The 14,580-nt window shown below is 42.9% G+C and overlaps 1 protein-coding gene across 1 annotated transcript in view; it reads left to right on the top strand.

Moving 5' to 3' along the window:
• CYTH3 (cytohesin 3) overlaps window positions 1–14,580 on the top strand; it is a 51,152-nt gene that overhangs the window by 25,207 nt on the left and 11,365 nt on the right. Inside the window, exons 2-8 of the mRNA XM_081965492.1 lie at window positions 1,865–1,947; window positions 2,738–2,802; window positions 4,466–4,532; window positions 7,549–7,667; window positions 10,482–10,562; window positions 10,732–10,844; window positions 12,451–12,599. Coding sequence (XP_081821618.1) covers window positions 1,865–1,947; window positions 2,738–2,802; window positions 4,466–4,532; window positions 7,549–7,667; window positions 10,482–10,562; window positions 10,732–10,844; window positions 12,451–12,599 — 677 coding nt within the window. The remainder of the gene's footprint in view (window positions 1–1,864; window positions 1,948–2,737; window positions 2,803–4,465; window positions 4,533–7,548; window positions 7,668–10,481; window positions 10,563–10,731; window positions 10,845–12,450; window positions 12,600–14,580) is intronic.

Here is a 14,580-nt window from a genome sequence, read left to right as displayed (position 1 = left end):
CCCAACCTAAGGTCTTTGCTTTGAAACAAAAAATCGTTTGCTTGAAGGTGGAGGTGCGCTCTTTGAGTTTATGGGTTGATTTCCAAACGTATTGTTACCCGGCTGGGTAACGTCTTCCAGTGGAGTTTATGGGATGTCAGTCTCGGTGTACTTCTGTTTATAACGGCTTCCCTATAAATCCATATCTACAAAAATGGCTGTGTGTGTTTGTGTGTTCCAGCATAACACTGGAACGCCTCAAGCAATTTCAACCAAACTTGGGACACAGGTGACTTATGCTCTGGAAACAAATACTGTGAGGGATAAGACACCCCTAACGCCCCTCGAGGTGTGCGTTCTGTTAAGATACAGCTTGTTGTGCCTTCAAATGGCTTCTACCGTACTGTCGTAAAATGGCTTCTACTGTACAGTGCAGTGAAGTTGACATGGTAACGGATTCACAGTACTCCACAAGGGGGCTCCCTCTGGTAAGGAGGAAAATCTAACATTAGAAATTACGTTTGGTCCCGACTTTTCCCCCCTATAAATAAATGCCCAGACACAACACCGAGCTATCAGCTACTTCCTTCTGAATAAACAGAAGAACACAGACATCCCCTAAACTCACTGAAGAGGTTACTTGGCCTGGTAACGAAACGTTCGGAAACCAATCCAGGTTTGGAGAATGAAAGTTCACCCTCATCCTGCAACTGAGAGACAGATATTCGTCATTATTGTCATACTCGCTTGATTGACGGAGTTTATCCCAAGGTGCTGAGGGTGAAGTAGTCAGTACAGGTAGTCCTCTTCTTACGACATGTTCGATGATGGCCATGAGGTGAGGGCTACCCGTATTCCTATTGAGTCTACATTTACCTTAACAACAGATTGAAGTATAGATTGTTAATCTATACTTCAATCTGTTCTTAAGGTAAATGTAGAAGGGACCTTGTAGGTCATTTAGTCCAACCCCCTGCCCAAGCAGGAGACCCTACACCATTTCTGATAGATGGCAGTCCAATCTCTTCTTGAAAGCTTCCAGTGATGAAGCTCCCACAACCTCTGAAGGCAACTTCTGTTCCATGGGTTGATTGTTCTCACTGCCAGAAAGTTCCTCCTTATTTCCAGGTTGAATCTCTCCTTGGTTAGTTTCCATCCATTATTCCTTGTCTGGCCTTCGGGTGTCTTGGAGAATAGCTTGACCCCCTTCTCTCTCTGGCAGCCCCTCAAATGTTAGAAGACTGTTCTCATGTCTCCCCTGGTCCTTCTCTTCACTAGAACTAGCCAAGCCAAGTTCCTGCAACCGTTCTTCATATGTTTTAGCCTTCAGACCCCTAATCATCTTGGTTGCTCTTCTCTGCACTCTTTCTAGAGTCTCCACATCTTTTTTTATAGTACGGGGACCAAAACTGAATGCAATATTCTAGGTGTGGTCTTACTAAGGCTTTATAGAGGGATATTAGTACCTCACTTTATCTTGATTTTATCCCTCTGTTAATACAATGTTTATTAAAATATTAGTAGTTTCATTAGCAGTCTGTTTACAAGTCTTTCTTTCTTTCCTTCCTTCCTTCCTTCCTTCCTTCCTTCCTTCCTTCCTTCCTTCCTTCCTTCTTTCTTTCTTTCTTTCTTTCTTTCTTTCTTCCTTCTTTCTTCTTTCTTTCTTCTTTCTTTCTTTCTTTCTTTCTTTCTTTCCTTCCTTCCTTCCTTCCTTCCTTCCTTTCTTTCTTTTTTCTTTCTTTCTTTCTTTTTTCTTTCTTCTTTCTTTCTTTCTTTCTTTCTTTCTTTCTTTCTTTCTTTCTTTCTTTCTTCCTTCCTTCCTTCCTTCCTTCCTTCCTTCCTTCCTTCCTTCCTTTCTTTCTTTCTTTCTTTCTTTCTTTATCAGTGCCTGATGATCTATCTGCCGAGGAGAGAGAAGAACTTTTAAACATACGTCGGAGAAAGAAAGAACTCATTGATGATATTGAGGTAATCCATTTCCTTTCCTAATCAACTTTCTTGTCTCCAGGGTTGGATTACAGCAGGGGTGTCCAAACTTGGCAACTTTAAGACTTGTGGACTTCAACTCCCAGAATTCCCCAGCTGGCTGGGGAATTCTGGGAGTTGAAGTCCACAAGTCTTAAAGTTGCCAAGTTTGGACACCCCTGGATTATAGGGTAAGTCCTTGATGTACGCTCACAATTGGGGCCAGAATTTCCATCGCTAAGCCAGGGAGGTTCTTAAGTAAGTCATTGCTCAGTTATGCGACCTTTTGGACCTCAGTTGTTAAGTGAATCCCTGCCTGAATTTTGATCATGTGACGGCAGGGATTCTGCGATGGTCGTAAGTGCGAAGACCTGTTGCAGGTCATTTCTTTCATTGCCGTCGCAATGGTTGCTAAATGGATAGGTGGAAGTTGAGGACTCCCCATATACGGCATTTAATTTGCTCTGCAGTTTTTCAACTCAATAAGTTGTTTTTTCAAAGAATCGCTACTAAGAGAAGGTAATTTGGCTGCCGCGTCATATGAATAAAATGACAGAGCAGGTAAAGATAGCTCAAGATTGATTGTCCTACTCCTAAATGACTCCATGTGGCTTACAATGGGGCATCTATCATAAAATACAACACAATTCCCTCCCCAAAAAAAACAATAAACCAAGAAAAACAAAAAAAGGGTTAGATTTACAAAGAAGGAACAAGACACAGCCACCGACACCAAAACGACACAACCACAACACTCGCGAAGGTAAACTCTGACTTGTGTTCCTTTCTACAGAGGTTAAAATTTGAGATTGCAGAAGTTATGACTGAGATCGATCACCTGACCAGCGTGGAGGAAAGGTGAGTTGGTTCACCTTGCAGGGTTTCACGGGAAATATATTTATTATTAGTTGTTAACTTGGCGTTGCCCGGGTATTTGTTTATCTCAATCCTATATTAGACATTCACAAATATCCGGACCAAACATAATTTCTAATGTTGGATTTCCCCCCCTTATAAGAGGGAGCCCCCTTGTGGAGTACTGTGAAGCCGTTACCATGGCAACTCCACTGTGCTGTACAGTAGAAGCCATTTTACGGCAGTACGGTAGAAGCCATTTTAAGTCACATCAGGCTGTATCTTAACAGAACACACACACCGAGGGGTGTTAAGGGTGTCTTACCCTCCACAGTATTTGTTGCCAGAGAGTAAGTCATCTGTGTACCAAGCTTGGCTGAAATTGCTCGAGGCATTTCAGAGTTCTGCTGGAAAACACACACATCCTATTAGGTAACAGCATCAGTACTAGTAGGAAGGAGTGGGGTTTGCTCTCTGTTTATATACAGGTGGCTTGCCCTGTCAATGCTAGTGGGAGTGTTCTTGTTGGCTCCTTGATTAGGCCATTGTTTATAGTTTTATGGTTTGTCTGAATTGGTAAGACCTTGATTGTCCCATCAACGCATGACAGGGCAGCCACTAGTATATAAACAGAGAGCAAATCCCACTCTCTCCTAGCACTGATAGTATTACCTAGTTGGGTAATAAAAAAAACCAAGGCTAGAGAACCCACAGTCTTTGTCGTGGTCCTCCTCTTCCCCCTCCTCCTGCTCGTACTCTCTGCAAACATCTCCCTTCTAGCACTGATGATGTTATCTAGTTTGGTAATGAAACGTCTGCAAGAAAACAACCTACCTCAAAGAGCACCAAGGATCCCACATTTCAGTCTTGACCTACAAGTATTCCTATTTGCTAGCAGGAACTTTTCTGCAGTCCATAAATGTAGAGGTTCGCATCGCATCACTTCGTTTATTCAATTTACCCGGAGGAGGAATAAATTTTTTAAGGGTTTTATATCCTAACCCGCTATTTGGATCTTAGCAAACAAAAATGTAATTTTTTTTTGTTGTCTTGGGGGGGGGGAATAAAAGAGACAACCCCCTTTATTCAGAGTGTGTTGTTTTTAATGCATCTGGACCCCGAGCGGCTGAAATGTTTTCAAGATGTGACAGTCGAGGTCTCGGCATCGACGTTTTGAAGGTTGAGCTAGATAAAGCCTTGCGTCCTGCCGCTGGCACGATGCCGGCAATTCTCGCGGCGTTTTTGACACACGGCCTCCTTGGTTTGTTTATCAAGCCTCTGCAATCGTTTTAGTTGTGGGATTGTGCTTGCAAAGCAGAAGTCCTAAACGCTTATTGGCATCCAGACGCTCGGCATATTATTCCATCCGTTCCCTTGAATGAATCCAGTTGAACTGGTTTGTGGGTTCAAACTTGATAATTCCTGGCTCCAGAATATTAAAATGTCATGTATGGCTCCTTGCCATCAAGCCAAAGCTACGTTTGATTTTTCTCTTGAGTTAATAACAATTTTAAGCCACGAGGAGGGGTATCCGGCTAGGATGTAAGCCCTTGGTGGGCTCCATCGGATGCCAGGCTGCCGTAAACAATGCCTTCAATTTAATTGTGGAAATACATGTTTGTTCTAATGCTTTCCTTTTTCGTCTCTCTTCCCTCCAAACTGACAGCAAAGCTACTCAAAGGAATAAGCAGGTTGCGATGGGAAGGAAAAAATTTAACATGGATCCGAAGAAGGTGAGACTTTTTTTCTAGTTCTGGAGAATGTGTACTTTGAGCTGAGTTTGTTTAACCACAGTTTGTTTGGTCAACTATAGCCAGAGCAGTTAGAGGAGTTCATCGCGTACTTTAAGCCCGGGCTGAATCACCTTGGCAATTTTAAGACCTGTGGACTTCAACTCCCAGAATTCTCCAGCCAGCCGACTCCCAGAATTCCCAGCTGCAGTGGCTGACGCCATCTTGTTTAATTAAGCCACCTCCTCTGATCTCCATTGTGCCACTTTGCTGGAAAAGCCCAATAAATGGAGCTCGGCATCATTGGAGCATGCTCTCTAGGGCAGCTCTACAAAACCTCTCTTTCTTATTACATTTCAGTCTTCAGTTCGTTCTCCCATTTTTCTTTATTAGATCTCAGAGAGACAGTTTAGCAAACGCACTTTCTTTTTGTCTGGTTTGCCTCCCTCCATCTTAAGAGCTAAATACATCTGGAGCCTTGTCTTCTCCCTAAGGGGGTTAGCCTGATTTTGTTATCCGATGACGCTAATTTCATTTTCTTGAGATATCTGGATTTCCAGGAGATAGGACCTGTTACAAGAAAGGGATATGTGAAGCATGGAGCTGAAAGAAGGGAGAGAGGGAGGGGGGGCGAAATAAAGAGAAATAGACAGTGAGAAAGAAAGAAAGAAAGAAAGAAAGAAAGAAAGAAAGAAAGAAAGAAAGAAAGAGAAAAAAGTAAAGAAAAGAGAGAAAGAAATAGAAAGAGAGAGAGAAATAAAGGGAGTGAAAGAGCAAAAGAGAGAGACTAAAAGAGAAAGAAGTAAAGAAATAGGAAATAAAAAGAGAAAGAGAAAGAAAAAAGAGAGAAAGAGAGAGAAATAAAGAGAAAGAAAGAAAGACTGAAAGAGAAAAAAGTAAAGAAATAGGAAAGAAACAAAGAGAGAGAAAGAAAAAGAGAAAGAGAGAAACACTGAAAGAGAAAGAAGTAAAGAAATAGAAAGAGAGAAAGAGAGAGAAAGAAAGAGGAAACAAAAGAGACTCCTTGAACAGCTTTTGAATTGCCACAAATTTCTGTTCTCATGGTGATTTTGTGGAAGGAAACATAATTCTTTTTGATAACCAAATATTGCCTCCAAATGGAAATCTTGATTCTTGGATTTTTTTTGTGTTTTGACTAGATATTTATTTAGGGAACAGGCAAAAGTTCTTGACTTACGACCACAACTGAGGCCAGAAGTAAGGCAATTGTCAAGCAAATTGTCCCCAATTTTTACAACCTTCCCCCCCCCCACACGATTGTTAAGCGAACCAGTGCGGTCGTTAAGCAGATTGTGTGGTCATTAAGCAAACCTGGCTCCCCTCCATCAACTCTGTGTGTCGGGAAGATGGCAAAGGACCCTCAAATGACCCCAGGGAGGCTGCACCCATCATAAATAGATGCTGGTTGCCACGCTCCCAATCACGAGGCTGCTTTCACGGACGTGAGGGTGAGGACCTGTCATAAGTGACTTTTTCCCGTGCTGCTGTAACTTTGAGCGGTTGCTAAATGAATGGCTTGAAGTGGAGGATTACCAGGTTTTATCCCCACACACACAACCACACAGACAGACAGACGAAGGGAGTGTAAAACAGCAACAGTTTTTCAAGACTAAAAATAGTTTCCCGTCTTGATTAAAAAAAATATATCTTTGGGCTTACCCTGATAATAAAATAATTCAGTGCATTTCCCTCTTTCGGGAACAGGAAGGACAAGTTTTCCTTTTGGCACCAGATGTTGCTGCAGCTTCCCTCTGTGTTCCTTCGGTCAAAAAGACGTTTGTTTTTCCTTATTTCTCCTCCATCCTAAACCTGCTTTGAACTTTCCGCTTGTTTGTTTGGGAAAACAAACCCAGTTATTTCCATTCCTGCCGTTTGTGGTTCCAGCTGTCTCGAGAAGGGGAAAAAAAGCGATAAATCTGGCCCAGGAATTGCTCCAATTAAATTTTTAAAAAATGTAGCTAAAAGGCCATTTTCTAAAAGCAGAGTTGGCATAATGAGCTTCAAGTCAAAAGCAAACCATGGGTTAGTGTGGTATTTAGTAATGTGTAGACCCAACCATGAGGTAACTTTGAGTAGATGTGTTTCCTTGCTCAATAAACCATGGTTAAAAGCAAGCCATGGATTAGTATAGTAATTAGCAATATGTACACCCAACCACGAGGTTTTCTAGGGAGTTTGATAGCTTGAATGAGTTTTCTAGACTTGCTTCCCCAAGATCTTTTATGATTTGGAAATGCAAGAAAGTAAGAAACACGAAACTATTTTTCTCTGCTTCCTGACTTCCCCGTTCTCTCCCCCAATTAATTTGAAATTGTCCTATTTGTTCAATCGGTCAATGGCATATGCAGGGGATGGTCAAAAAAGTCAAGATGGCTGCCATCTGAATGAAGCCCCACCATATATATATATATATATATATATATATATATATATATATATATATATATATATATGTGTGTGTGTGTGTGTGTGTGTGTGTGTGTGTGTGTGTGTGTGTGTGTGTGTTGTATTTGTACTGATAAATAAATAAAGGGAGACTAGTACAGATCTATTTCGAGCTAATTAGCTCTCATCAGCTAGCCATACCCTTACTGGGTTTTGAACCTGGGCTGTATTATATCTTAGGCAGGAGTCTTAGCCACTAAGCCACAGGCTCGCCTCCTTATCAGTTGAGCCAGGGAAATAGGTATGTATTTGTGTTACAACCCCTGGTATGCCTAAATATGGGAGGAAGGTCACTACTCCCTCTTTCTGTCCTTCGGCTCATCACAGAAGACCATGCAGGCAGAAAACCATATTTTTATTTTTAATGTTGCCTTTTTTTTATATTTGTGTTGTATTTGTACTGATAAATAAATAAAGGGAGACTAGTATAGATCTATTTCGAGCTAATTAGCTCTCATCAGCTAGCCATACCCTTACTGGGATATATATAAAGAGCTGAACAAAGGCTGAATTCTTCTCTCCCTTTCATTTTCTTTTTCTCCTGCTGCTTTAGGGAATTCAGTTTCTCATTGAAAATGATCTCCTGCAGAACAACCCGGAAGACATCGCTCAATTCCTGTATAAAGGGGAGGGGCTTAATAAAACCGTTATTGGCGATTATCTCGGTGAACGGTAAGTGTATGTCCTCACGATGGACAGGGAGAGCTGTACTTAGAACCTCAAGTTTCCTTAAAGTCTGTAGAGATTCTCCGTCATCCAGGTCAAGTTGTCCCAAAGGTGCTTTTTTAGGAAGCAACTGGATTTTCTCTCCCTACGTGTCCTTTGATTTTCATGTTTGACTCTAATGTAATTTATGTTTAATTTTTATGACTGTAAGCTGCCCAGAATTACCTATGGCAAGATAGATGGCCTATACATTTTATAAGTAAATATGTAAATAAATACATAAGTAAAATATCCATATCGACTCGCAAAGCATCCCTGCCCTGCTCTTGAGTTGCCATAGGCAAGGGGGGGGGGAACTGACGGAGCAGCACCGCAGCCACAACCAGAAGCACATTCCACGCATACTTTTCTCAAGGCTGTCTCCCAGGTTACCTGCAACAGCCAGAGGGGCGTGTTCTCTATAGCCCGGGAAAGTGCTCCGTTGGAGAATGTGATTTATGACACACCCTGGGAAGCGGGTGGGGGGGGAACAGGGTCCTAATTGGGCCATAAATGATGTGGGGTCAGAGCTGGCCTCACTTGGGTACGTGCGGACATGTTGCTCCTAATAAATAACTGGATTTCTTTTGAAGCTTGGCTCGAGGCTCATGATTTAATTAGGGCATCCGTTGGTACCCTGACAGCAAGCCAGCTCTGCCGCCTCTGACAATTCACATACCAAAAATATATTTAAAAGACTCGGCTGTGTTTGCTTGCGTTACTGACAGGTAAAATTCTACAGGGCATTTATATAATTGGGATTTAAGAGGTGCGGAATTCAAACCAGGACAATGTCATATTAATGATATGCCTTGGTTTCCATCTGTCGAGGCAGCTGTGTTATTTCATTTTTCTTTTCCTCTCCTCCCTTCCTTTCACCCTCTCAACAAACAAGTGATTTCCTTCCCCGTTGACAAAGAAGGAAGTCATACTTGACCAAAAATTATCTAGAGAAAAACTTAGAATACGATAATAAGGAGGTCTTGAAGAAAGATCTCGAGATCTTAGTGCAGGGGTCAGCAACCTGCAGCTCTCTGGAGCCGCATGTGGCTCTTTCATCCCTCGGCTGCGGCTCCCTGTTGCTCAAATTATACGTGCGACACGCGTTGGCACGTGATTTATTGAGCTTTTCAACCCCCAGTAGGTCAACCATGGTTACATCCAAGAAAAGAAAAACATTTCAGAAGAAAGCAGAAGCTTTCATTCAAATACAGATGCTAGTTTTGTGGCCGCTCAGGAAATAGCCAGGCGCAGGAAGAGTTTTGTGGCTCTCGCTGTTTTCTTTTTGGTGGGAAATTGGCCCAAATGGCTCTTTGAATGCTTAAGGTTGCCGACCCTTGTCTTAATGACGTATTGAAGGTCTTGAGATCTCTCTCCTGGAGCCTCTTTGCTAAATTGTGTTGTTCTTATTGTTGATGTGATTGCGTCAAACGTTTAAAAAAAACAACACCTGCCTTTGAATCTACCGCATTCATTTCCTCTTGGCAAAGGCTGCCTAGTAGTTAGACAACAATCGGCTTGCCTCTGATTTAATGAATGGGTTTTTCGACATATTAATTTAAATTCTTGGAAAGGTTTGCTGGGCTCCCTTCGGAAGCCACCTGTAAAAAAAAAAATCCACCTGCCCTGCCTTAGATGGAAGCGGATCCACCGCATTTTAATCTGCCGAGGCCTTTCTGTAAACACACCCTGTGATTTGCAGGGCTTCGCGTGGGCCATGATGGTGATGAATCGGCGCCTTAGTGGGTTTCTCACATGCACCGAATGAAAAGAAGGGGATGGGTGCTTGGTTGTTCCCTGTTTCACAGTCGTTTGTGTCATCCGGCATCTAGGTCTCCGAGCCGTTCTTGGTGCTGTCTGAGCTCGGCTGATTTCTTGCAGGCGTTTCATTACCAAACTGGGTAACTTCATCAGGGCACTGTGGAAGTTATCTAGTTTGGTAATGAAATATCTGCAAGAAAATAGCCAAACTCAGAGAGCACCAAAGACCATAAAGTCATCCTCCTCCTCCTCCTCTCTCCTTCTCCTCCTGCTATCTTCTCCTCTTCCTCCTCCTCCTTTCTACTTCTTCCCCTCTTCTTCTTCTTCCTCGTCGTCCTCCTCCTCCCCACAAACCCCACTCCTTTCTAGCACTGATAATGTTACCTAGTTGAGTAATAAAATATCTGCAAGAAAACAACCAAGGTCAGAGAGTACCAAAGACTACAAGTCGTTATAGTTCTCTTCCTCCTTCTCCTCCTCCTTTCTTCCTTCTCTCTCCTATCTTCTCCTCCTTTCTACTTCTTCCCCTCCTCTTCCTCCTCCTCTTCCTCCTCCCCACAAACCCCACTCCTTTCTAGCACTGATAATGTTACCTAGTTGGGTAATGAAATGTCTGCAAGAAAACAACCAAGCTCAGAGAGAACCAAGGACCATACAGTCTTCCTCTTCTTTCTCCTCCTCCTTCCTTCTTCTTCTCTCTCCTTCTCCTGCTGCTTTCCCCTCTTCTTCCTTCTCCTCCTGCCCCCCCACACCAAGTTCAAAGAGCACCAATGACCGCACAGTCCTCTTCTGCCCCAAGCTGTGCACTTTTCCAATTAGCTAATAATAACCATCATTTCTGAAGGTTCTTGTTGAAGGTTTCCTGGTTCTTACCAGTGACAGGTCCTGGTTCTTACCTTTGGTAACAGGCCAATTAAAACAATAAAACAGAATAAAATTACCCATCCACCTCAAAAGCCCAACGTGGGAATGTTAAACGAAACAGTTATTATTTCCATTTCTTTGTCTTTTCTTTTCCAGGGATGACTTTAATATTAAAGTACTTCAGGCTTTTGTTGAACTCCATGAGTTTGTGGATCTCAATCTCGTCCAAGCGTTACGGTAAGGAATCTTTTTGCCCCCTTTTTTTATTCTCTTACATACCATTTTAAGTATACATTCACATCATTCTTCTTGTTGGAGAATAGTTTGACTCCCTCTTCTTTGTGGCAATCATATTCTACTTTAATCGTATTTTCTCATATCATGACTTTCTGGATTTTTTTTGCAGGCAGTTCCTGTGGAGTTTTAGGCTGCCAGGGGAAGCTCAGAAAATTGACCGCATGATGGAAACGTTTGCTTCACGCTACTGCCTTTGCAACCCCGGGGTCTTCCAGTCTACAGGTGAGTGGGCGTGGCCTTTCCTACCTGCCTTTGTCTTTAGGGGTTGGACTGCCACATCCTGCAAGCCTCCACCTGTTTGGTGGTGTCATCCCTTGGCCGGCTGTTGTCATTGGTAACAACTATTGAAGGTTTTTGGGACACGTGGCTAAGATGCTGAGCTTACCGATCAGAAAGATCAGCAGTTCGAATCCCTAGCCCCACCTAATGGAATGAGCTCCCGTTACTTGTCCCAGCTTCTGACAACCCAGCAGTTCGAAAGCACGTAAAAAAATGCAAGTAGAAAAATAGGAGCCACCTTTGGTGGGAAGGGAACAGCGTTCCGTGCGCCTTCGGCGTTGAGTCATGCCGGCCACATGACCATGGAGAAGTCTTGGGACAGCACTGGATCTTCGGCTTTGAAACGGAGATGAGCACCGCCCTCTAGAATTGGGAACGAGTAGCACAGATGTGTGCGAGGGGAACCTTTACCTTATTGAAGGTTTGTTTTGGAAAGTTTTTGTAAACCTCTTTAGAGCAACTGGGGCTGGAAGGCAGGGAAATTGGCCCCATGCAGGTAATCCTCAACTTTCTACAATTCATTTAGTGACCGTTCAAAGTTATGACGGCACAGAAAAAGGGACTTACGACCATTTTTCACCTTGGGAGCATCCCCAAGATGACCGGATCAAAATTCAGATGCTTGGCAACGGGTTCATACTTATGACCGTTGCCTTGTCTTGGGGTGTGTGTGTGTGTGTCACGTGATCCTCTCTTGCGACTTTCTGACAAGCCAAGTCCATGGGGATGCCCTGATTCACTTAACAGCCAGGTTACTAACTTAACCGCTGCAGCGATTCACTTAACAACGGTGGCAAGTAAGGTCGCAAAAATGGGGGCAAAACTCACTTAACAGCTGCTTAGGTTAGCAAGGACTTTTTGGACTCAGTTGTGGCTGTGAGTTGAGGATTCTCTGTAGTCATTTAATGGGAACAAAGCTGAAATTCAGTTTTAAATTCCATTTTCCTTCTTGGCTACTTGCCAGAGAGAGTTGTGTCCCAGGTTCAAGATAACTCCAGCCGGATGTCTTTTCTCTTTGTCGGAGGTCCTTAAGAGAGGAGAATGTAGTTATTTACTTTATTCCAAACTAGGTGTTAACCTGGCGTTGCCCGGGTATTTATTTATCCCAGCCCTCCTTCCATGAATGTTGCCGCAAATTCTAATGTTGGATTTCCCCCCTTACTAGAGGGAGCCCCCTTGTGGAGTACTGTGAAACCGTTACCATGGCAACTCCACAGCGCTGTGCAGTAGAAGCCATTTTAAGGCAATACAGTAGAAGCCATTTGAAGGCACAACAGGCTGTATCTTAACAGAACACACACCCCGAGGGATGCAAGGGGTGCCTTTCCCTCTTAGTATTTGTTTCCAGAGAGTAAGTCATCTGTGTAACAAGTTTGGCTGAAATTGCTCGAGGCGTTCCAGAGTTATGCTGGAACATACACAAATGTACCCACAGCTGTGTGTGTGTGTGTGTTCCAGCGTAACTCTGGAACATATATATTTGCCAGAGACTGGTTTTTGCAAGCAGCTGTGCGGAACAAACCTTCTGCTTTGATCTTCCGTTCTCTAGATACCTGCTACGTCCTCTCCTTTGCAATCATCATGTTGAACACCAGTCTACACAACCACAACGTGAAAGACAAGCCAACAGCGGAGAGGTTTATCTCTATGAACAGAGGGATTAACGAGGGAGGAGACCTCCCGGAAGAATTGCTACGGGTAAGTGGCTTTGCAAATGGGATGAACTCGTGTGTTCATGAAAGATGGCCAATGAGTCAACTCTTGGGATAATAAGTCCTAGCTTAAGAGAAAGAAGGACTAGGGGAAAGAAGGACTAGGGGAGACATGATAGCAGTGTTCCAATATCTCAGGGGTTGCCACAAAAAAGAGGGAGTCAAACTATTCTCCAAGGCACCTGAGGGTAGAACAAGAAGCAATGGGTGGAAACTAATCAAGGAGAGAAGCAACTTAGAACTGAGGAGAAACTTCCTGACAGTTAGAACAATGAATCAGTGGAACAGAAGTTGCCTCCAGAAGTTGTGAATGCCCCAACACTGGAAGTCTTTAAGAAGATGTTGGATAGCTATTTGTCTGAAACGGTATAGGGTTTCCTGCCTAGGCAGGGGGCTGGACTAGAAGGGACTTTCCAACTCTGCTATTGTATTGTATTGTATTATAACCATTTGTTTAGAGGTTGTTCGTAGTTGCAATGATACTGAAAAAAAAAGTGACTTAGAATGTTCCCCACACTTTCAGCCATCATAGATTCCCCACAATCACATGATCAAAATTTGGATGGCTGGCAACAGGCATGTACTTACAACAGTTACAGCTTCTGGGGTCATTGATCATCATTTGTTATCTTCCCACCAGCTTCTGACAAGCTGTCAATGCAGAAAGCAATAGAATGGAATGGAAGGAAATGGAAGGGAAGAGAAGAGAAGAGAACATTGGAATAGAATAGAATAGAATAGAATAATAAGTTTATTGTCACTTTGAATGTACACTAATTGTCATATATTAAAATGAAATTTCATTGCATACAGCTCTCAAAAGGTCACCAACTCTACACTACATAGCCATGAGAGAATAAATAAGTACAAAATTATGCATATACCTACATACAGGTACTGGGTACTGCTGGTTTTACTATTAGTTCGCAACCCACTTGCACATGCACCGTTCAAGGTAAATTGTTCTTTGCACACAGGCAGAACAATTTACAAAGAACGGCACATGTGCAGTCACTAAAAAGCAAACGGCAGTAGCCAACAGTGGCAAGAGAACCATTTCGGGGTTCTGGCAGGCCTGGATCACTGCCTGTTCTGTGACCCAGTCCTGAATTCCACTACTAGTTCGGCCGAACCGGGCCAAATCAGAAGCAACTCACCTCTGCCCACATATATTATGTGACACAGTTATTCGCTTAACAATTGCATGACTCAAATTAACTTCAGTGATTTACTTAACAATTGTGGCAGAGGTCATAAATTCAGATGTGGCTCAGTTAACAACTGTGTTGTTTAGCAACCAAAATTCCAGACCCAATTGTGGCTGTAAATTGAGAACCACCTCTGCTTGCTAACATCCTAAGCAGGAACAGTTGGCATTTCACCTACATAAACTATTCCCACTATTACTGTGTCGGCTGGCATCATATAACATAAACTATAATATATAAATTCGGGATACAGGATTGCTGGATACACCGAGCGTGATGAATGCCCACAGACAAGCAACCTTACTTTGGGTTATAGTGCTATGTGAATTCAGCCACTGAAGAGTAATATGTGTTCATCTGAGAACAAGCAATTTATTTACTGGATTTATTTACCATTTAAATTTCAAGGACATGTACTGCCAGAATTCAATTATGGAATGCAGCAGTGATATAATGCAATTAATGCAAATGATTTAACCATTCCTGGATGTGATGGCTCAATTCAGAGTTTGTCCAAAGACCCTGCAGAAGAGCCAGGTTTTACAAGCCTCTAGAACGTCCGAGGGACATGGTGGCTCAGTGGCTAAGACCTTGAGCTTGTTGATCAGAAAGGTCAGAAGTTTGGCAGTTCGAATCCCTAGTACCACGTAATAGAGTGAGCTCCCATTACTTGTCCCAGCTTCTGCCAACCTAGCAGTTCGAAGTCATGTAAAAATGCAAGTAGAAAAATAGGGACCACTTTGGTGGGAAGGTAACAGT

The sequence above is a fragment of the Natrix helvetica genome, assembly GCF_964273705.1.
Source record: "Natrix helvetica genome assembly, chromosome: 13".
NCBI lineage: Eukaryota > Metazoa > Chordata > Lepidosauria > Squamata > Natricidae > Natrix > Natrix helvetica.
This window is presented reverse-complemented; position numbering and strand designations above follow the sequence as displayed.